The sequence below is a fragment of the Pongo abelii genome, chromosome 6, assembly GCF_028885655.2.
Source record: "Pongo abelii isolate AG06213 chromosome 6, NHGRI_mPonAbe1-v2.0_pri, whole genome shotgun sequence".
Taxonomy (NCBI): Eukaryota; Metazoa; Chordata; class Mammalia; order Primates; family Hominidae; genus Pongo; species Pongo abelii.
The window spans coordinates 40,476,278-40,499,650 of NC_071991.2; the positions used below are offsets into that span (position 1 = coordinate 40,476,278).

Consider the following 23,373-nt stretch of genomic DNA (forward strand, 5'->3'; position numbering starts at 1 on the left):
GCAGGCGTGACTGTGCAGGCGCGCCTCCCCTGCGAGATGCCGGAGGTAAGCTGTGGTGTAAGGGGAAAGAAATTAAGGGCGAATGTCATTGCGCATGCGCCCTCTACCCTCGTTGCGGGGGTAGGCGGGCGCCGGGCTGTGTGAGGGGGCGGGGCTCGGCAGTGTTCGGTACGGATGGGGTTGCAGGAGACGGCGAGTGCATATCACTGCGCAGGCGTCCTCTTCCCCTAACTCTCAGGGTCGCTAGGGTGGCGCGCAGGCGCAGAGCGATGCGCAAATGTGCGCAGGCGCTTAGGGGGTGAGGCGCGATGGCAGGTGTCGGGGCTGGGCCTTTGCGGGCGATGGGGCGGCAGGCACTGCTGCTTCTCGCGCTGTGCGCCACAGGCGCCTGGGGGCTCTACTTCCACATCGGCGAGACCGAGAAGCGGTGTTTCATCGAGGAAATCCCCGACGAGACCATGGTCATCGGTCAGGCGGGCTGAGGGTGGGGAGGCCCTTTGTACCCAGCTCAGCCCTCGGCGGCGCTCCCTTCTCCCGAGCCCAGCCGGGTCGCTGGCCCCCCAATACCTAGCCTGAGGGTGCCCCGAGGACGCCAGGCCCCCTGCCTAGAGCTCCGGGCCGCACGTCGGAGGGGGCTGGGCGGAGAGGCGGCCCACTAGGGCCGGTCGTGACTATGTGTCTGCCCCGCAGGCAACTATCGTACCCAGATGTGGGATAAGCAGAAGGAGGTCTTTCTGCCCTCGACCCCTGGCCTGGGCATGCACGTGGAAGTGAAGGACCCCGACGGCAAGGTAAGGCTGGCGTTGGCCCACGCAGCCGTTCTTCAGTGGAGTTCCCGTGGGGTGTAAAGCACTGCCTGGAGGAGGCCTTAAGGGACAGGAGCTTGCACTTGGAGAGGCTGCGGTATAAAGGTGGGGCCTTCACTCACATGTTGCAGGTGGTGCTGTCCCGGCAGTACGGCTCGGAGGGCCGCTTCACGTTCACCTCCCACACGCCCGGTGACCATCAAATCTGTCTACACTCCAACTCTACCAGGATGGCTCTCTTCGCTGGCGGCAAACTGGTAAGAGGATTTTCTCTTTGGCTTCAGCTTAGAATCTCTCACTTGTTTCCAAATTTTGATTTATCATCATTGTGAAACTTTGTAGCACAGTCAGAATTGGGGAGACAGATGTTGCCTTCTGCTCCACAGCCAGGGACAATAGTGGGTTCCATACCCTGAAACAGACAACTGGAGGCCCCACCACTCATACATTCCATGTTTCCTTGTAGCGTGTGCATCTCGACATCCAGGTTGGGGAGCATGCCAACAACTACCCTGAGATTGCTGCAAAAGATAAGCTGACGGAGCTACAGCTCCGCGCCCGCCAGTTGCTTGATCAGGTGGAACAGATTCAGAAGGAGCAGGATTACCAAAGGGTAAGTGCATATCTCCTTGTAATTGGAGAGGGCAGTTGACCTTTATACCCACTATACCTACTCAAGTTTCTGCTTGGGAGATCAGCTCTGCAGAGAATGGAAGAGGCATTGGTTTAGATAGGTAGTTTGTTTGTTTTTGAGACGGAGTTTCACTCTTGTTGCCCAGGCTGGAGTGCAATGCCATGATCTTGGCTCACTGCAACCTCCGCCTCCCCAGGTTCAAGCGATTCTCCTGCCTCAGCCTCCTGAGTAGCTGGGATTACAGGCATGCGCCACCATGCCCGGCTAATTTTGTACTTTTAGTAGAGACGGGGTTTCTCCATGTTGGTCAGGCTAGTCTCGAACTCCTGACATCAAGTGATCCACCTGCCTCAGCCTCCCAAAGTGCTGGGATTACAGGTGTGAGCCACCGTGCCCTGCCTGTTTTGCTTTTTTATCAAAACTTTTTATTGTGGTAAAATATAACACCAAATGTGCCATTTTAACTGTCTAAGTATATAGTTCAGTGGTATTAAGTGCATTCATAATGTTGTGCTACCAACACCATCATCCAGCTCCAGAACTTTTTCATCTTTTCAAACTAAAAATCTGTACTTATTTTGTTTTGTTTTTGAGATGGAGTCTCGCTCTGTTGCCCAGGCTGGAGCGCAGTGGTGCGGTCTCGGCTCACTGCACCCTCCGCCTCCCAGGTTCAAGCAATTCTCCTGCCTCAGCCTCCCGAGTAGCTGGGATTACAGGCAAGTGCCACCATGCCTGGCTCATTTTTGTGTTTTTAGCAGAGACTGGGTTTCACCATGTTGGCCAGGCTGGTCTTGAACTCCTGACCTCAGGCAATCCACTGCTGCAGCCTCCCAAAGTGTTGGGATTACAGGCGTGAGCCACTACACCCAGCAAATCTGTACTTATTATAAACAATAACTTCCCGTTTCCTTTTCTCCTGACACCCACCATTCTACTTTCTGTCTCTATGATCCTGACTACCCTACCTCATATAAGCAAAATCATTCAGTATTTGTCCTTTTGTGACTGGCTTATTTCACTGAGTATAATGTTCTCACAGTTCATCCATGTTATAGCACGTGTCAGAATTTCTTTCCTTAAGGCTAATATTCCATTGTATGCATGTGCCACATTTTGCTTTCAGTAGTCATTTTTAAGCTCTATAAAATAAAGTGAAGAAAGGACAGTTCACAATCTAGTAATAGCCATTGCCTACCTGTTTTTCTTGGAATCTTGTTGGAAATGGTAGGATCATGATTTCAGTCCCAACAGAGATGCTTGTGGAGGGACAGCCTGTCCCTTTCTTGGGGCAGCCTCAGTGGGGAGACCATAGCACTCCTAATGGAGTCACAGATAGTATTCCAAAAGGAGTTTGGTCCTGGAGTTGAGTAGTTACACGCAGGGAGGGACCTCACAACAGCCAGACTGTTTCTCCTGCTCACTTAACCCTGTGTTGCCCCACACAGTATCGTGAAGAGCGCTTCCGACTGACGAGCGAGAGCACCAACCAGAGGGTCCTATGGTGGTCCATTGCTCAGACTGTCATCCTCATCCTCACTGGCATTTGGCAGATGCGTCACCTCAAGAGCTTCTTTGAGGCCAAGAAGCTGGTGTAGTGCCCTCTTTGTATTAACCTTCCTTTTTACCTCATTTATTTGGTACTTTCCCCACACAGTCCTTTATCCACCTGGATTTTTAGGGAAAAAAATGAAAGAGAATAAGTCACATTGGTTCCATGGCCACAAACCATTCAGATCAGCCACTTGCTGACCCTGGTTCTTAAGGACACATGACATTAGTCCAATCTTTCAAAATCTGTCTTAGGGCTTGTGAGGAATCAGAACTAACCCAGGACTCAGTCCTGTTTCTTTTGCCTCAAGTGATTGTCCTCTGTTTTTCACTAAATAAGCAAATGAAAACTCTCTCCATTACCTTCTGCTCTCTCTTTGTCCACTTACGCAGTAGGTGACTGGCATGTGCCGCAGAGCAGGCCCTGCCTCACTGTCTGCTGGTCAGTTCTGGGTTCACTCAATGGCTTTGTGAATGTAAATAAGGGGCAGGTCTTGGCCCTAGAGGATTGAAATGTTTTTCTATATCTTAGAACTATTTTTGGATAAATTATATATTTTCCTTCCTAGTAGAAGTGTTACTGCCTGTAACTAGCTCAAAACACCAATGCAGTTTCTGCATTCTGGGTTTTGTTTTTCGGGTTTTTTTTTTTTTTTTTTTTTGAGTTTTGCTCTTGTCGCCCAGGCTGGAGTGCAATGGCGTGATCTCAGCTCACTGGCAACCTCTGCGTCCCGGGTTCAAATGATTCTCCTGCCTCAGTCTCCTGAGTAGCTGGGATTACAGGTGCCCGCCACCATGCTCAGCTAATTTTTGTATTTTTAGTAGAGATGGGGTTTTACCATGTTGGCCAGGCTGGTCTTAGACTCCTGACCTCAGTTGATCCACCTGCCTCAGCCTCTGCATTCAGTTTATTCACATATTTTTGGTAACTCCCATGGCAGCTCCTAGGATTTCAGCGGTCTGTGGGCCAGAAAGCAGGCACCGGGGCTGACCTCAAGGCCGTATCAGAGGGCCAAGCAGAGTTCTTTTGGATACCTGCTTTTCATCCCACAGGGCCTTAGAGTCAGAGGTAAGGTAGCAACAGAGCTAGCATGGGGCAATACACTCTTACCCTCCTTCTCAACTTTTATTTAAGCTGTGCTAAATGTTTTCTTCAAGGGAACCAGATTTGGTTCTTTACAGAATTTTCCAGTGAAATAAAACATGTTGTAATAGCTGTGTTTGAAATGAAATAAGAGGTTGTGGGCAGAGGGGAGGCACCTAAAGGAAAAGAGGAAAGGTGCCTGGGCTACCTATGGAGATGACCTGGAGTGGACTTCACTGTGGACTCGTGGTACTAAGGCTTGGCCTGGACAGGCAGTCTAGCGGGTATGGGAATACACGGTGTGGTTGTTCAACTATTTGCAAAGGTCAACCAAATAGACCACATGTTCGCAAAGTATCATCTGAGGAAATTAAGTACCTTCTTAGCCCTCTCAATCATAAATTTGAACAAATTTTAATAGACTTCCCTCATGCCCTTCTATATAAAACTTAATACCATTAGTTCCCCATTTTTGACATTTTATTTGTTTTTATTATATATTTATTTGAAATATTTATTAAATTATCTGACCTACAGAACTAAATTCTTCTCCTTTTGTTATTTCTTATGTCCTATACCATATATGTACCTATTTATATATATATATATTTTTATTTTTATTTATTTATTTTTTGAGACAGTCTTGCTCTGTCGCCCAGGCTGGAGTGTAGTGTCGTGATCTTGGCTCACTGCAACCTCTGCCTCCCGGGTTCAAGCAGTTCTGCCTCAGCTACCTGAGTAGCTGGGATTACAGACACCCACCACTACACCCAGCTAATTTTTGTATTTTTATTTTATCTTATTCATTTATTTATTTTTGAGATGGAGTCTCACTCTATCGCCCAGGCTGGAGTGCAGTGGTGCAATCTTGGCTCACTTTAACCTCCACCTCCTGAGTTCAAGAGATTCTCCTGCCTCAGACTCCCAAGTAGCTGGGATTATAGGCGCCCGCCACCATGCCCAGCTAATTTTTGTATTTTTAGTAGACAGGGTTTCACCATGTTGACCAGGCTGGTCTTGAACTTCTGACTTCAGGTGACCCGTCTTGCCTCCCAAAGTGCTGGGATTACAGGTGTGAGCTGGCCGGGCACAGGTGATGGGGTCTTGCTCTGTCCCCAAGGCTGGAGTGCAGTGGTGCCATCACAGCTCAAAGCAACCTTGAGCTCCCAGGTTCAAGTGATCTTCCTACCTTACCTTCCCAAGTAGCTGGTACTACAGGTATACCCCACTGTGCCTGGCTATTTTTACTCTTAAAAATACATGTGGGCTGGGTACGGTGGCTCACGCCTGTAATCCTAGCACTTTGGGAAGCCAAGATGGGTGGATCCCTATAGCCCAGGAGTTTGAGACCAGCCTGGGCAACACGGCGAAATCTTGTCTCTGCAAAAAATACAAAAAATTTAGCTGGTGGCACATGCCTATAGTCCCAGCTACTTGAGAGGCTGAGGTGGAAAGATCACTTGAGTCTGGGAGGTCAAGGCTGCAGTGAGCCATGATCGCACCACTGCACTCCAGTCTGGGCAACAGAGCGATCCCATCTGGGAAAAAAAAAAAACAAAACACAATTTAGGGCCAGGTGGGGTGGCTCACGCCTATAATCCCAGCACTTTGGGAGGCCAAGGCAAGGGGATCGCCTGAGGTCAGCAGTTTGAGACCAGGCTGGCCAACATGGTGAAAACCCGTCTCTACTAAAAGTATAAAAATTAGCCAGGCATGGTAGTGTGTGCCTGTAATCCCAGCTATTCAGGAAGCTGAGGCAGGAGAATCACTTGAACCTGGGAGGAGGTTGCAGTGAGCAGAACTCGAGCCACTGCACTCCAGCCTGGGGGACAGAGTGAGACTCTGTCTCAGAAAAAAAAAAAAAAAAAAAAAAAAAGCAATTTAGTTCTCTAGGCTTTTCCATTTAATAGTTTTATATCCTCCTATTTCTAAATCTGGATGACAGTGTAACAGTCCAGTAAGGTGAATTGTGAATTGCTGAAATTCTTCAGATGTTTAAAAGAGTTTTCAGTATTCCTCATGTTAGAATTAATGCAGAGAAAAATCATGTCCTTTGAACTAGTTACATGTTGTAGACTTCTGGCCTGAGGCTCTTGGGGATTATGTGACATATTGGGAAGGGACACATTTCTGCTCTGTGGCTGTTACTAGAAATCTAGCCGGCAAATCAGGCTACATTTGTGAGAAGACAGGAAGGCACAGATTAGGGTTGAGCTGGCCTTCAACAGGTTTGGCTGGCAGTAGACACAGTGGAGCACATCTTAACTATTTTGGTAGGTCCTGGGTTTCTCTTGGTAGTTTTTGATAGAAAGGGGAATGGTGTGAGGAAAAAGTGGACATACATTTCACCTTTCCACTGATAAGGCAGGTGGAATTGGGATGGTCAGTGGATGGGCCAATAGCTGGTGGCTGTGAGAAGAATAAGGATTTCCATACTGGTGTGTCATATTTGCAGATAGGTTGTGACCTAAAAAGTTTTTTAAAAAACAGCAGTTAGGGGCCGGACGCGGTGGCTCACGCCTGTAATCCCAGCACTTTGGGAGGCCGAGGTGGGCAGATCACAAGGTCAGGAGATCGAGACCATCCTGGCTAACATTGTGAAACCCCGTCTCTACTAAAAATACAAAAAATTAGCCGGGTGTGGTGGCAGGTGCCTGTAGTCCCAGCTACTCGGGAGGCTGAGGCAAGAGAATGGCGTGAACCCGGGAGGTGGAGCTTGCAGTGAGCTGAGATCACGCCACTGTACTCCAGCCTGGGTGACAGAGTGAGACTCCTTCTAAAAAACAAAAACAAAACAGTAGTTAGGGTGTACACACAAAAATTCTGGTGATTTTTCCCCCAATACTACCCTTGACTCTTTTGAAATTCCTGCTTTCTCAGAGTTTACAACATCCTTACCAAACAGCCTTCTCCCTCCTTACCACAAAAAAAGAAAAAAAAGTTCTGGGGTTGAGGGGACACTCCATTCTTAACATCCTCTATTATCCCAGCCCAATTCCCCAGCTCTCACTGGGACTAGTTGCACCTATCTTCATCATTTGGTCCCAGCATGACTACCTGTTGGTGCATGAGCTGATCTCTCCTAACCTAACAGCCAGATGCTAGTCTCTGGTACTCAGATGCTGGGCTGCATCAGATAGGATGCACAGGATCATCCTGGAAGCTTGTTGACATAGATTCCTGTGCAACTATCAGATATAGTCTTAATGTAGATTTGTGTTGGGTGGTATGGTAGGCAGAATAATGGCCTACCACTCTGAAACACGTGAATATGTTACCTAACATGACAAAAGAGAAATTGCTAATCAGATGACTGTAAAATAGATGATCCTGGATCATCTGGATGGGCCTAATGTAATCACAAAGGTCTGTTTCCTTGCCTCTTCCAGATTGGCTCTGGCTTCCTTCCTCCAGCAAGGGTGGGTTGAGCTCTCACATGGCACCACTTTGACCTCTTCTGCTTCCCTCTTCTACACTGAAAGACTTATGGGCCAGGAGCAGTGGTTCGGGCCTGTAATCCCAGCACTTTGGGAGGCCGAGGAAGGCAGATCGCTTGGCCCCAGGAGTTCAAAACCGTCCTGGGCAACGTGTCGAAACCCCATCTAGAAAGAAAAGAGGGGGAGGGGAGAGGGGGAGAGGAGGAGGAGATACATATATACACATACACACACACACACACACACACGTACGTACATACATACATACACGCTAACTGGACGTGGTGGTGCGTCCGGGTATTCTTAACTTTCCAGGAGACTGAGGTGGGAGGACCAGTTGAGCCTGAGATCGCGCCAGCCTGGGTGACAGTCAGACCATGTCTCAAAAAAAAAAAAGATTTGTGATTAGGATTCTTAGTCCTCACCTGTATTAGTTTCCTATTGCTACTGTAACAAATTACCACAAATTTAGTGGCTTAAAACGACGCAAGTCTGTAGGTCAGAAGTCTGACACGGGTCTTAACTGGTGACCCGGGTCAGACTTGGGACACAAAGAACAGAAACCAAGCTGTGCAGGTGACTGACAGGCAGCCCGGTTAGGGAGCCCTACAGCAACCCGCCGGTCCTCTCTCTCAGGCAGTTGCTGCCATGGCTCATTATTCCAACCGGTTCCCCTCAGCCCAGTCTATCTCAGTGGCTCCATCATAGGGTGATGTGCCCGGCGGGACACTAACCCTAACCAAGCAGAGAGACTGTCATGCCCATCACGACCTCGGCCCTCGGCCCCGGCCGAGGCTTCTCCTGCAGGTCGCGAGAATCAGGTGCGTCAGCGCTGTCCGGGAACGCCGGAAGAGCCAGTGGAGCGGCTCTGTAGTCCAAAGTACCCCGTCGACCCCAGCACGGCCGCTCCACCGCCTCCTACTAGATCCCCGTCCCTGGGACTGCGCAGTCGCAGAGCTCCGTCCGAGCACCGGAAGCCTAGGCGCCAGCACTTCCGGGAAGTGACTTCGTCTCCGAAGCCGATTGGTTGTTGCTTTGCTCCCGCTCGCGTCCGTGGCGTTTTTCCTGCAGCGCGTGCGTGCTGCGCTACTGAGCAGTGCCATGGAGGACTCTGAAGCACTGGGCTTCGAACACATGGGCCTTGATCCCCGGCTCCTTCAGGTACACGCGAGGGCTGGGGGGCCGGCTTACGGGCTCCGCGGGGCGCGCCATCACTTTTCACGCCGCTTGAACCGCACTCCTGGTCTCTCCTAGGCTGTCACCGATCTGGGCTGGTCGCGACCTACGCTGATCCAGGAAAAGGCCATCCCACTGGCCCTAGAAGGGAAGGATCTCCTGGCTCGGGCCCGCACGGGCTCCGGGAAGACGGCCGCTTATGCTATTCCGATGCTGCAGCTGTTGCTCCATAGGAAGGCGGTGGGTAACGAGAGAGCTGAGGGGAGGAAGGAGGCAAACTCCAAAAGCCTGGGAAGGGCGGTTCCCGTTTGTCTGAGGTTTTCTCTTGGCCCTGTACCCGTGCAGGCCGGCCTGAGAACCTGGTGCTGTTGTGGCAAACACTCTGGGCTGGAGTTCAGGTTACCTGGATCCTTGTCTGGCCTTGCTACCACCAACCTTTGCGTCATCTTCGACAAAGCACTTTGTTTTCTTTCTTACATAAAAAGGGAGCACATCTCTCTTTTCTACTTATAGAATTATTGTGAGAATTTAGCTTCATAACTAGTACATTTAAAGTAGCTTCATAAACATCAGAGTACATTATTCTTTTTGAGGGTCAGTGCCTAGGGAAAGAACTCTCCACTCTGCATTCTGAGGCGGGCAGAGTGATAGATGATCAAAGTACTGCTGAGTAGTGTTGTAGCAGATGGGTCGGGTAGGCTGGAAGGGGTAGAGACACGTGGACACAGTGATGTGCACTGCTGGCTAAAGTCTTTAATTCATATTCTTACAGACAGGTCCGGTGGTAGAACAGGCAGTGAGAGGCCTTGTTCTTGTTCCTACCAAGGAGCTGGCACGGCAGGCACAGTCCATGATTCAGCAGCTGGCTACCTACTGTGCTCGGGATGTCCGAGTGGCCAATGTCTCAGCTGCTGAAGACTCAGCCTCTCAGAGGTGGGTAAAAGCAGCAAAGCTGTACCTGAATGAAGCTACACAGTGTTGTGGGGTTGGGTTTGTGTGTGGCAAAAAAGAGAGCAAGTCTAGAGTGAGATCCCAGCTGCTACATTCTCCCTGATACTGATGTCTTGCCCACCTGCAGAGCTGTGCTGATGGAGAAGCCAGATGTGGTAGTGGGGACCCCATCTCGCATATTAAGCCACTTGCAGCAAGACAGCCTGAAACTTCGTGACTCCCTGGAGCTTTTGGTGGTGGACGAAGCTGATCTTCTTTTTTCCTTTGGCTTTGAAGAAGAGCTCAAGAGTCTCCTCTGGTAAGGCAGAGGTGGGTGTGATTCCTAGTGGAAACATCTGTGAGGAGGAGTTGGGACGAGAGCGGGGTGGCTGGAAGCCAGTTACTGCAATTAGCGGCCCTTGGAGCTGGAATCTGACTGGACTCTTTCATTTCAGTCACTTGCCCCGGATTTACCAGGCTTTTCTCATGTCGGCTACTTTTAACGAGGACGTACAAGCACTCAAGGAGCTGGTATTACATAACCCGGTAAGAGGCACCATGGAAGTGTCTGGAGCTGCAGGCATGGGGGCACTCAAAGATCTTGATGCTCCTTCTTAGGGGAGCCTTTGGTGTTTTGGGTGGGACAGTTGTCACTTAGTGTCTCATCCCTGGTCCTGAGGCAGTAAAAGTTAGTGGTCTAAAATCAGTATATATTTCCAAGTGTCCACAAGGGATGTCTCCCGTTTCAGGCCATGCTTTGCCTAAAATCCTGAGCAAGGACCTCCCCTAAGGGGCAGCTTTGAGCAGCAGAGCCAAAATTCTAAGGCCAAGGTTCTCATCTTAAGTAAAGTTTACCTTTCAGAAGGCCTGTTGCTGTAGGCCTTCCCTCCTCGATGTAGTCCTTTTTTGATGTGTTTCTCTTTGTTCTGTGCTTGGAAGTATTTTATATATGGTTTATGTGGTATACTCTATATACCACAACAATAAGGGCATTTTGGGGTTTTAGGTTACAAAACTGGAGGAGACTTAGGGTGCCAGGAATCCTTAAATGCATCTCTGCCCTGCACTAAAATGTTGATGCTTTGGTTGGTGAGTAAGTGGCCATACCATCTCTGTGTTCTTTTCCTTTCTGACCACAGGCCTGTTTTCTCCCCAGGTTACCCTTAAGTTACAGGAGTCCCAGCTGCCTGGGCCAGACCAGTTACAGCAGTTTCAGGTGGTCTGTGAGACTGAGGAAGACAAATTCCTCCTGCTGTATGCCCTGCTCAAGCTGTCATTGATTCGGGGCAAGTCTTTGCTCTTTGTCAACACTCTAGAGCGGAGTTACCGGCTACGCCTGTTCCTGGAGCAGTTCAGCATCCCCACCTGTGTGCTCAATGGAGAGCTTCCACTGCGCTCCAGGTCTGCCACAGCCAACATCTTGGTTGAAATAAGTTGAAGATAGAGATGGAAAGGGGACCCAGTTAATGTTCTGTTTCTTAAGCACTTAGTAGGGGCCAGGTTCTAGATGTGACTGATAATGACTTCTCCCAACTCCAAAATACCTATCATGGCCGGGCGCCGTGGCTTATGCCTGCTGTAATCCCAGCACTTTGGGAGGCCGAGGTGGGCAGATCGCCTGAGGTCGGGAGTTCAAGACCAGCCTGGCCAGCAGGTGAAACCCCGTCTCTACTAAAAATACAAAAATTAGCCGGACATGGTGGCAGGCGCCTGTAATCCCAGCTACTCAGGAAGCTGAGACAGGAGAATTGCTTGAACCCGGGAGGTGGAGGTTGCAGTGAGCCGAGATCGTGCCATTGCACTCCAGCCTGGGCAACAAGAAACTCTGTCTCAAAAAAACAAAACAAAGCCCTATAATTATTTTATTTCCAGCTGAGGAAACTGAGGCACAATGATTAAGTAGGGAAAGAGATTAAGAAGAGGAGAAAGGAAAGGGTGATGGTTACTGTGATACTAGGGATGACAGTGGGGCCTTGAGCTTGCTCTGCCGAGCTGATTCTCTGTCCGCTCTTGGCTGCAGGTGCCACATCATCTCACAGTTCAACCAAGGCTTCTACGACTGTGTCATAGCAACTGATGCTGAAGTCCTGGGGGCCCCGGTCAAGGGCAAGCGTCGGGGCCGAGGGCCCAAAGGGGACAAGTGAGTCCATGCCTCTTTTTCCATCCCTCCCCAGAAATGCCTGTGTTTTAACTTTTTGGAAGACTAAAACCAGAGTGCACAGAGCAGGGAGCCAAACCTTCCAGGCCTGGCTCGTAGTGTAGCCCAGAGAGCCTCACAGGTTCTTGCTCAGCTGCCTGGATATAGAGAAGGGAGTGGATGGTGCACACTGCACATGCACCACGAAGGGCAAAACTGCCGGGGTTGTTGGCATGCAGAGCCCTGAAGGGGAGATGGCCCATCCTGCATGGGTGGTATGGCTGTGACTTGCAGTGAGCATATTTCTGAAGGGAAAAGGAACCACCCAACTTTCCAGTCTCTGTCCAGCTGAAGGCTTGACTAGCTCAGGGTTGGTTCTCAGATCACCAGGTAGGGCAATGAGTTCTGCTGTTGTCCCAGAACAGAGGTCAGGCCAAGATTTGTCTACATGTCAAAGCTCCAGGCTGCCCCAGGAAACCCTGACTCCTGGAACGGTTCCATTGTTGAAGAGTCCTCTGTATGTCAGGGTCTTATGATCTACAGGCATTGTTTAGAGGAAGTTTTGCTGATTCAGCTTGTGAATACGTGCCCAGAGGAGAGGAAGGGTCCAGCTGACATTGAGTTATCTCTGCAGGGCCTCTGATCTGGAGGCAGGTGTGGCCCGGGGCATAGACTTCCACCATGTGTCTGCTGTGCTCAACTTTGATCTTCCCCCAACCCCTGAGGCCTACATCCATCGAGCTGGCAGGTAGTAGTGTGATGGCCCAGGCATCTGCGTGGTGGGCACGCTGAGGGACTCGGGGTGTGCTGGACAGAGCCTGCGGGTTGGAGATGCAAGTTGCACTGTCTCCCCTTGCAGGACAGCACGCGCTAACAACCCAGGCATAGTCTTAACCTTTGTGCTGCCCACGGAGCAGTCCCACTTAGGCAAGATTGAGGAGCTTCTTAGTGGAGGTAAGAGCCTGGCTCTTGTGGTCCTGGGCCAGGGTCAGGCTTCTCCCATGATGCTTTAAAATTCCATGATAATGATGACAGAGGTCACAACATAGTGTGACAGGCCACTTCCACCATCCATCTTTGTTCTGCCCTGAGTGGCAGGCACTGTCCCCCTCGAGAGATAAACAAATTGAGGTAGTTTGTCCAAAGTTGTGTTTACTGTCTGCCTCATGAGCGTTGAGTGACCTGACAGGCTGCTGTGACAGCTCAGGACAGCACCTGACCCCAGGGTGCTGGGTGGTCCTAGACTGCTCTCTGTGGCCATCGTCACAGGGTACCTTGACTCCCAAGGAATACCATGGGGTACTCCTTGGGAGAGGAGAAGAGAGTGGGTGACGGGTTCTTGGGCTTGGGGCCACACAGGCCACCCCCATCCACACACGGGACAGATGGGTCATCACTGTAAGAGGCCCAGGTACAGCTAAGCTGCATGTTCAGCATCCCAGGAAGGTGGTGGGTCCCCTGCTGGTTTCCCCCAAGGAGGAGGTGCAGGAGGTGTCCAGTGAAGACCCTGTCCTAAGGCCTCAGCCTGTGCGACCCTCACTGCTTTCCTCTCCACAGAGAACAGGGGCCCCATTCTGCTCCCCTACCAGTTCCAGATGGAGGAGATCGAGGGCTTCCGCTATCGCTGCAGGGTGAGCTGCTGTGGTGGGGAGGGGAATGAGAGGGGAGGGGCTGTGGCCCAGGGATTGCACCGTGTTGCTGAGCATCCAGGTGTGAAGGGAGGATTTGGGGCAGCCTCACTGTCTTGACCTTCAGTGTCCACCCCCAGGATGCCATGCGCTCAGTGACTAAGCAGGCCATTCGGGAGGCAAGATTGAAGGAGATCAAGGAGGAGCTTCTGCACTCTGAGAAGCTTAAGGTGAGGGGGTGGGAGGTGAGAAGGGGATAGATCTTAGACGGCTGCCCTTTTTGGAGACGGGCTGAGCTCCGAGTGGTGAGAAGCAGAGAACTGGGCGGTTTTCTGGCTTTTGGCACAGAAGGGGAGGAAATGGACCCAGAATCATGGAAGGAAGCCAGTCTGCTCCGCTTGGTGGTAAATTGGCACAACCTTATGGTGGACACTGTCCAGCAGAATTACGAGCTCATGTGTCCTTTCATCTAAAATTCCACTTCTGGAACTTAATCCTGGTCACACTTGTGAACGTGCACAGTCAAGCATGTGCCTGCATTCATCCATCCATGGCATTATCATGGAACCAAAAGATGGAAACAGCCTGGGGCCATCATAGGGGGCTTGCTAGGTAAACTCAGGTGCATCCAGAGCCGAAGGTTACGTGGGAAGGAATGAGGTTGGTTGCGTGTCCATATGGAACAGTCTGTAAGATGATGCCCAGCAAAAGGGCGTGCAGAGTACTGCCATGCGTGTCATGGAGAAGGGAAAATGGAAACATCCACTCCCGGAAGGTTCTGAGAAATGCGCAGAAGCAGCTGCCTCATGCCTTTTGAAACACATGACTGTGTTATCCTTTGAAAAGCTAGGTCTGTGAAGTCACACAAGAAAGATGCTCACTCTGTGGCTGTCCCTCTTCCCCCGGCAGACATACTTTGAAGACAACCCTAGGGACCTCCAGCTGCTGCGGCATGACCTACCTTTGCACCCCGCAGTGGTGAAGCCCCACCTGGGCCATGTTCCTGACTATCTGGGTGAGTGTGGCCTGACAGGGCAGGAGGCAGCAGGCTAGGGAAGTGGCATCAATTTCTCCGCTGCTGGGTCAGCCCCTGTGCTTGGTGCTCGGGATGCTCAGGCAGAATAGAACCTGGAGATCCTGGCAGCACGCGGGCATGTAAACAGGCACACCCCTGTGTTTCTAAACTTGTTTGCTTGGTCCCACGGGTTAGCTGTTGCTGTCTCCATTGTAGAGATGAGGAAATTGAGGTAGTGCAGGGTGGGTGGCAGACCCAGCATTTCAGGCCAGGTGGTCTCCAGAGCTGGGCCAAATGGCCATCCATGGGTCGAAGGGAGTGAACAGGTTTGGGAGAGAGTCACGGGTAGGAGGCAGAGAGAGCCACCTGTGCTGCAAAAGACTCAAGATTAGCAGCTGCTGAAGAGGCATCTGTGGAGTCTCTGGGTAAGAACAGTCAGCAGGGAGACAGACTCTGTAAGGCCTAAACAGACAAGGTAGCAAGAGAAGAGCCAGTGGTGGTGCGAGGGATGCAGGGGTTGGCAGGCATGAGGTCAGGACCCTGGGATTGGTTTCTGTGGTGCAGCCCAGGCTAGAGCTTTATGTGACCATTAAAGCTGGGCACCTCTCCTCATCTTTGGCAGGCTCTGGGTAATGACTTCTTTCAGTGTCTCATAGGAGGTGTTTTTGGTAATGAGTAGGTGTGACTTTTATGCCTAAAATGGATTGAAGGAGGAGAGTGGTGGAGAGGAGGCTGTGGGCAGCCAGTACAGGACCCTTCCCAATGCCACAGGGTCTGCTCAGCCTGGACCTGCAGCCACCCAGCGGGTGTGATGTTGCTGCTGTGGATGTGACAAAGGGTGGAGATGGAATGTTCCAGGGCAGGAAAAGCCTGGGCACTGGGAAAGGAAGGATCCAGAAGAGATGGGAACATGAAAATGCCAGAGAGAGAGCAGTGGGGGCCGGGTTCCCACGGGACAGTGAGCTAGAGGAGACCCCAGTCCAGGTCCTGGCCTGAGATGTGAGGAGGGGAGTTGGGAGGGTGGATAGGGAGGGAGAAGGTAAGGCTGGAACTTTGGCCTCAGGAACCCAGTCTGCTGCTATAGCAGAGTCACTTGCCAAGGTGTGGCCAGGAGGTTTAGAAGGGCCAGGAGAAGGTGGAAAGGTGTCAGGATGTGGGATGTTTGACATTTGAAGGGGAGGGCCCAGGTGTGGTTGGCCTGGGGGAGTCCATGGGGTGGGTAAGGTGAAGACAGAGCCAAGATCAGGTGCAGCTGGGATGCAGGGCCCCCTGGATCTGTAGTAATGGGCCACAGGTGAAGAAACTACCTGTTGACTTTTATTTCAGCTACATTTTCTTTCTTTAAGGATGCCTGTCTTTTTCTTTCTTGTTACATGTTTATTGCAACAAATCTAAACAATATAGGAGAGTGATTTAGATAGTGGAAGTCTAAGGTGCTCACATTCTCCTGGCCCTGTGCAGATGTGATAGTGAATAGATGTATGTCATAGGCTGCCAGTTCGGTCAGAATTGGAGAATTTGCTGCAGAATCAGTGGGAGGGCAGGGGTGGGAGCAGTAGCGGTGAGCCCACTGCTCAGGCAAGCATCTCTTCCAGTTCCTCCTGCTCTCCGTGGCCTGGTGCGCCCTCACAAGAAGCGGAAGAAGCTGTCTTCCTCTTGTAGGAAGGCCAAGGTATGGCTCCTGGGGACTGCGGACAGCTGCAGGACTCCTCCCCATCTGCTCGTTTGTCATCACCAGAATGTGTAGGCGCCTTGCCCTAGGGAGGGGAAGAGAGGGCACCCTAGAACCGGGCCCCAAAAATCTGGTGTGGGATAGGGGTACTTTTGCAGCCGCCTGCAGGCCCTGCTTTTCTTTCCCCAGCTGCCTTTCCGCATTTCCTTATCTGCAGCACCTTCTGGTGTTGGCCAGTTGCTGGCACGGCTCCCTTTGTGTCTTTCTCAGTTGGGTGGGTGGGTGGGTGGATAGTCTGTCGGCCTGATTCCCCCAACTAACCTGTGACTTTGCCTCCTTAGAGAGCGAAGTCCCAGAACCCACTGCGCAGCTTCAAGCACAAAGGAAAGAAATTCAGACCCACAGCCAAGCCCTCCTGAGGTTGTTGAGCCTCTCTGGAGCTGAGCACATTGTGGAGCACGGGCTTACACCCTTCGTGGACAGGCGAGGCTCTGGTGCTTACTGCACAGCCTGAACAGACAATTCTGGGGCCGGCAGTGCTGGGCCCTTTAGCTCCTTGGCACTTCCAACCTGGCATCTTGCCCCTTGACAACAGAATAAAAATTTTAGCTGCCCCAGTTTGTGCCTCCGGCATATGAAAAGGACTATTCGAATCCCCAAAACATCAGGAGTCGGGAAACTTCTGGAAGACAGCTGCGCCTGGCTCTGCGGCTGCATGTAGTGCTTCACTTGGCCAGCAGAGGTCAGCTGTGCAGAGCTGCCCCAGCCATGAGAAGAGAAGCCTTCCCTTGCTGGCAGGTGGCTATGGCCGGCCCAGAGCCTTCCTGCCCAGCTCCTGCAGCCCTGCTGCCTGGGATCAGGCTGGGAGATGGGCCTTCCTGACCGCCAGCCTTCCTCTCCCTGAGCACACGCACATGTAGATTTGTGGGGAAGCTGCCTGCTCTTCCTTAGAGAAGCCAGGGCAGCTATCTGCTGGTCCCTTTCGGAACAACTGTTGATGTGTGAGCTGTGTCTGTGTGTTATGTGCATAAGTGGTGGTGTAACATACACACACATGTACTGTTCCTTGTGCCCTGGCCTGAGCTCTCCAGCTGCCTTCTCAGCCTGAAGGCTGGGCTTCTCTGCTGGCTTGGGGTTCTAGATTGCATGTCACCTGCTTACCAGGCGTCACAAGGCCAGGCTGGGGGCATGAGGAGGTTGGGGCAGCGGGAGAGTGGGGAGAAACTAGGAGAGTGCCTGAGTATTTTAGAAAGAACCAAGTTTTTGCTTGGCAAAAGCTTGTACAGAGACGAGGGAGTCTGGACCTTTGGTCATGGTAGGACTGAAGCTAGCAGGACCCGAGATTTGGGGCTTCCATGATCCCTGCTCCTCTTCTGTTAACACCCAAGGATTTCCATGAAGCCAGTGTGTATGATGGGGGCAGGACGGTAGTATTTTCTGGGCAGGTGTGAACTAGAGCTGCTAAGGAGCTGCAGACGATATTCTTGCAGTTTGGTGGTTAGCAGTATTCAGAAGGAAAAAGAGTTAATGGAACTGGAGATAAAGAGCAACCATTTGAGCATCTGCTGGGAGACATCTGTCAACTGCACAGACCCTATCAATGGGCATCACTTCCACCTCTTGGAAGACGAGACAGGGCAGAGAGTGCCTGCAGTGCTGAGGCCTGGTCCTTGCCCTAGGTTGGCCTTCCCACTTGGCTTCATGGAGTGCTGAGGCTGGTCCTGGGGACAGTGAGTGCTCTGGATGTTTTGGCCAAGCTGTGTTCTAAAGTGATGCACAGTCTGTCTCCACTACGTTTATCTCTCTGACCCTGTCACTTCCAGGCACACCCTACCAAGAGTTTGTATCCCAGAGCCACCCTGATGGAGAGGAGATTGGTTTCTCCAGTGATTTCCTTCTTTGCGGGGTGGGGTAGAGGAACATGGAGCCAGCCTTATGCTGTATTCCTGCCTGGGGACAGCAGGGTCTGGGCCCGGAGCAGAGGAGTTTGGGTAAAGGTATGGTGGCTGTTTGTTCAAAGTGTACATTCCTTCCTCCTAACGGCATCCCTGGGGGAAGCTATTTCTATGTTTTAGGTGGGGAAGATGAGGCTTAGAAGTTGCCTGGTGAATTAGGTTCTTTGCAGGATTTGGGTTCTGGACTGTCCACCCTGGTGGAGTAGCTGGTACCACGGGGGTTTTTGCTATGGGGTTAGGCACCACGTGGGTGCTCTGGGGCCAGGGCATTGGAAAGAATGGGAGGATTGTTTGAGCCCAGAAGTTCGAGGCTGTATGATCACGCAACTGCACTCCATCCTGGGCAACATACCGAGACCCTCTCTCTCTCTCTCTCTTTTTTTTTTTTTTTTTTTGAGACAGAGTCTCGCTTTATTGCCCAGGCTGGAGTGCGGTGGTGCAATCTCAGCTCACTGCAACCTCTGCCTCCCAGGTTCAAGCAATTCTCCCTGCCTCAACCTCCTGAGTAGCTGGGATTACAGGTGGACGCCACCACTCCTGGCTAAGTTTTTTGTATTTTTAGTAGAGACAGAGTTTCACCATGTTGGTCAGGCTGGTCTTGAACTCCTGACCTCAGGTGATCCACCCACCTCGGCCTCCCAAAGTGCTGGGATTACAGGCGTGAGCCACCATGCCTGGCCGTGAGACTCTATCTTTAAAAAATAAAGAACAGGAAGGTCCATCTTCGTGTCCTGAGACTACAGAGAGAAAGTAAGTATACAGGGCTCGTTCAACACCCCACGTGGGAGGCAGGTACCATGTGCCCATTTACGTGTGAACAAACAGGCACTCAGTGTTGGCCTCTTGGACTTAAATCTCTGGCCAAAGCCTGTGCCCTTTGCACAAACGTGCAAATCAGGACTGGGGCAGGCCTTGGATGAGGGTGTGTGTGCTATGGGCAAATGAACCTAGGGCCGTCCAGGGCCAAACAGCACAGAGGGTGTGTGGGCCTGGAAGGGAGGAAAGGGGTGTGGCACGTGCTGCGTGGAAGCCTAAGGCTTCACTAAACAGCAGAGAAGCTTGGATGGTTTTCAGGCTGGTGACGCCCTGGCTCAAGCAGGAAGGTCAGGAGAATGCAGTGGCCTCTCCACTCTGGGCTGGCACAGTTTTGCCCACACCTATACGTGAATGGGTGCCTGGGTGTGTGGACTGTGCTAGGGTCTGGAATCGGATGGACAAGGCACAGTCTATGAAGCAAGGAGCAGAGATGGTCAGCCGATGCAGACTGCTCAATAGTCATGTTGTTGGGAGTTCAGGGTACTGGAGGGCTATAAGGGGCCCTCACCCAGTTGGAGAGAATGCTGGCTTCCTTGAGAAAGCGAGGTTTATGCTGAGGTGGGAAGGGTGGGAGGGAACAGCAATCCTAGCAGGGGAGACAGCATGTGCAAATTCCCTGGGGTGGGAGGGATCCCTGCACATTTGAGGGTGAAAAGACCAGAGGGTTGTTACCAAAATATGCAATGGGGGCTGAAAATTCGATTTTTTAAAAAAATGTAATAGTCACATGTTAAAAATTCAAAAGATACAGAAGATGGAGGGTTTTTGAAAACAAGGGCATTCTTTTTCTTTTTCTTTTTTTTTTTTTTTTTTTTTTTGACATGGAGTCTTGTTCTGTCACCCAGGCTAGAGTGCAGTGGCGCCATCTCGGCTCACTACAACCTCCGCCTCCTGGGTTCAAGCGATTCTCCCGCCTCAGCCTCCTGAGTAGCTGGGATTACAGGCACCCCCCATCATGCCTGGCTAATTTTTGTATTTTTGTAGAGATGGGATTTCACCATGTTGGCCAGGATGAACTCCTGACCTTGGGTGATCTACCCGCCTCAGCCTCCCAAAGTTCTGGGATTACAGGCGTGAGCCACCACACCCAGCCAACAGCATTGTGATGATATAGCTGGTGATAGCAGATGGGAGGACAGTGGTGTGCCCAGAAACCTCTGGACCTGGAGCACAAAAGGCTCAGGGTGCATTCCCAGCCCAGCGGATTCTCTGCCTGCATCTGCTAAGGATGAATGACTCAGCTTTGGGGGAATTAGTTGTGAGACTTTGGACTTCAGGGGCAGGGGCCCCAAGAGGCAATGGTGATAAAGTTGAATTTGAGCAGGGAAGGTGCCCCTGTCAGCTGTCATCCTTTTCCCCAGGAACATCATTATGTAAGACTCCTGCCTTGTGGAACAGGCTGTGAGTTGCTGCTCTTCCATTCCTCACAGCCACGTTTACAAGGGTAAGGAAGGGAAGGAGTGGTTCATCATTGCAGAGGGGAATGTGCCTTGGCCAAGTAGACCTGCTCTGTGCCAGGCATGACACTGGGCAAATGCACAGTAGTTAGTTTATTTATCCTGAAATGTTTTCAGAACTCAATGCATCGTGTCTTGTTATCCCTCCAGCCTATCTGCAAACCTGCTGAGATGCAGTAGGTTTGGCGTAGAATGCACCGAGGGTATCTGTGGCACCAGTGGGCTAAAGAACAAGGCACATCAAGGGGGTCTTCAGACGAACACCCCAAGGGCTGCCTCTACCACGCAGCATCCTGCTGTGGCTCGCCTCAATGTCCCAGGTGCTCTGTGGGCACAGTGGCCAGGTCAGACCACGATGGCCACTTTCTGACTGTATGGTCTCGTACAGGGAAGGCATGTCACTTTTCTTGGCCTTCTGTAGGTTCTCACCTGTAAGTGGGGGTAAAATGTCCCCTCCAAGGGTTCCTGTAGGGGCTGAAGTGGCTCAGGCACCTGGCACGCCTGTTGCAGCCCAGCTCTGTGCTAGCACCTCCCAATGCCTGTTGAATCCACCATTGCCTTCTGGGATGTGTCTCCATACTTCCATGAGAATACGTCTAGGGCACAGCCTGGGGTTCTGCATTTGAGTTCTCACCTCCGTCCCAGGTGAGCCCAAAGGTGCTGGTCTCTAGTCCACATTTGAGAGGCAAGGCTTTAATATCCACCACACACATTTATTTTGCAGATTGGCAAAAGCTTAGATTGACGAGCCAGCCCAATGTCACTTGGCTAAGTGGTAGAGGGGAGGTGCTGTGTCTGTCAGACTCTAGTCTGGAATTGGAGGTGGGATACCTAGGTTCAAGTCCTGGATATGAAACTCCTCTGTCACATCCCTTCTCTGAGCCCAACACTTAATCCGAAAGTCATGGTGACGTGGGAGGCCAGGTAAAGTAGGAGATGTCTAGCTAGATTGGAATTTCAAATAATGAGGAATTTTACAGGATAACCGTGTCCTGTCCAATATTTGGGACATATGCTAAAACAGATATTCACTGTTTCTCTGAAATTCCAATATGCCTGGGCATCCTGCTTTTTATTTGCTAAATGTGCAACCGTAGGTTGTGAGGCCTCTCTGACCCATGCGTGGCCTCCTCCAGGAAGTCTTCCTGAGCGCCAGCCTGGGCTGGGCATCCTCCTCTGTGTGTCTGATGCTGCTCTGACCTCATGAAGCTCTAATTGCTGGGGCCTGTCCCCACCTTGGTGTGGGAGCTCTTCGGAGGCAAGGACCATGCCAAGTTGCACATGCGTGTGTTCCTGAGTCCAGTGGTTCATTAAAAGCTTTTCCCTGAGAGTATCCTTAATGCCCTGGAGGTAATTCTCTTTTCACAACCTTTCTACTGCCTGAGGCTCTTGAGGACTAATTCCAGTTAAAAGCAGAGGGAAGGATGTGGTAGGAATAGCACCGCATGGAGCTGGACTCTGTGCCCCCCATGCAGCAGGCAGGACCCTCCCTCTGTGTCACCTCCATGACTCAGGGCTCAGACAGGAAGCCCTCATCCTCATCCTCCACGGGTCTCATGTTTGTCAAGGCCAGGGGTATCAGGCGTAGGCAGGGGCCCATGCCTGCTCCCATCTGGGAGACTCTGCTTCAGGCCCCTCTCATGGCCCCTTTTGTTCCCCACAGCTCACTGTACAACTTGTTGGTTCAGGGTTAGAAAATGCAGTTCTGTGTCGAGGGGGACCACCACAGAAGACAAAGGGTCCAGGATGAAGGCTGCCCATCAGCTTGCAGGGCTGGGACGAATGTGAGAAGCAACTGATGCTTGTACAGTGGAGAGTAAGCATGTAGGGCCAGTCCCCAGACCTTGTCTCCCCTCAGCCTTGACATGTGATCTCCATTTCTGGTGGCTACCCCTAGTGGTCTGGCTTCACCATCTTAGCCCTGCCCAGGCTAAGACCCTCTTCCATCAGAACCTGCAGCTGGGATGCTGGGAGCAACAGTCAGGGCAGAGCTGCTCATCCTCCCCTTCAGGGAGCCCTCAGGAAGTACTTGAGACCTCCCGAACATTTATAGATTCAGCCTGCCTCATCCTCTGCATGGACCTACACGCCCTTCTTCTCAGCAGTGGGCTGGGGGACCAGGCTCCTGAACTGCTTGTGGCTGTTCCAGCAGTGGGGAGATGGAGGGTCACACAGCCCTGAGTCTATGGCTTTGACAGCAACGGGTCCTGACTGCAGGTGTATTCCTGAAGCCAAGTATCTAATACAATCACTGAAATGTACAAATTGGACCCCTATAGGTGCAAGGATTCTTGGTGTAGGAGGTATGGCCCCCGCCCCAGGAACCGGGACCTCAGCTTCCAGAAGCAAAATGCGTGAATGCAGTGATGGTTAGGCCAAGTGCCAAGGGAGACAGCCAACCCCTGCTATCATGGCCAGAGGAGGGAGAGACCATTCACGCCTGGGTGGTGGTAGAAATCCTCACTGCCAAGGAGATTCTATGGGCAGGTGTTGGGAAGGCCCAGAGAAGCCTGAGAGACAGGCTTGGCTTGGTTATAGCAGAGCTGGGTGGAGGGAGCAGATTAGTTGGCTTAGCATAGGCTTCCTGCAGGGTGGTGGTTCTTGGCCAGATTTGCCCCAGTGGGGCTTTTGGGAAAGTATGGAAATATTGTCGTTTTTGTTTGTTTGTTTTTTGAGACAGAGTCTTGCTCCGTTGCCCAGGCTGGAGTGCAGTGGTGTGTTCTTGGCTCACTACAACCTCCATCCACCTCCCGGGTTCAAGTGATTCTCCTGCCTCAGCCTCCCGAGTAGTTGGGACTACAGGCATGTGCCACCACACCCAGCTAATTTTTGTATTTTTAGGAGATATGGTTTCACCATGTTGGCCAGGCTGGTCATGAACTCCTAACCTCAAGTGATCCACATGCCTCAGCCTCCCAAAGTGCTGGGATTACAGGTGTGAGCCACTGTCCCAGCCAAGAAACATTTTAGGTTATCATATCTGGGCAATGGATGCTACTGGCATTAGGTGGGAAGAGGCCAGGGATACTGTTAAAATCATACAATGTACAAGGCAGCCCCCACAGGAGAGTTCTGTGG

General features: G+C 51.5%; 3 protein-coding genes across 6 annotated transcripts in view; 2 read left to right on the forward strand and 1 right to left on the reverse strand.

Moving 5' to 3' along the window:
- The window catches only part of OGDH (oxoglutarate dehydrogenase), a 481,925-nt gene that overhangs the window by 125,674 nt on the left and 332,878 nt on the right, over positions 1-23,373 (reverse strand). The window lies entirely within an intron of this gene.
- TMED4 (transmembrane p24 trafficking protein 4) lies at positions 23-4,202 on the forward strand. 4 transcript variants are annotated; one of them, XM_054559259.2, is made up of 5 exons: positions 23-45; positions 691-791; positions 938-1,063; positions 1,273-1,419; positions 2,886-4,202. In XM_054559259.2, the coding sequence occupies exons 2-5, from the start codon at positions 708-710 to the stop codon at positions 3,033-3,035; spliced, it is 507 nt and encodes a 168-aa protein (XP_054415234.1). In that variant the 5' UTR covers positions 23-45; positions 691-707; the 3' UTR covers positions 3,036-4,202. The 4 variants fall into 4 exon arrangements, with proteins under 4 accessions (XP_054415234.1, XP_002818035.1, XP_009241095.1 ...); XM_002817989.4 differs by lacking the exon at positions 23-45 and adding an exon at positions 211-468; XM_009242820.4 differs by lacking the exon at positions 23-45 and adding an exon at positions 278-298.
- DDX56 (DEAD-box helicase 56) lies at positions 8,611-16,684 on the forward strand. Its single transcript, NM_001134039.2, is given in 14 exon segments — positions 8,611-8,670; positions 8,764-8,925; positions 9,458-9,618; positions 9,764-9,945; positions 10,071-10,161; positions 10,772-11,016; positions 11,636-11,755; positions 12,387-12,500; positions 12,612-12,706; positions 13,310-13,383; positions 13,521-13,610; positions 14,290-14,395; positions 15,991-16,067; positions 16,409-16,684. Coding segments are annotated over 4 exon segments (558 nt in total). The 3' UTR covers positions 9,939-9,945; positions 10,071-10,161; positions 10,772-11,016; positions 11,636-11,755; positions 12,387-12,500; positions 12,612-12,706; positions 13,310-13,383; positions 13,521-13,610; positions 14,290-14,395; positions 15,991-16,067; positions 16,409-16,684.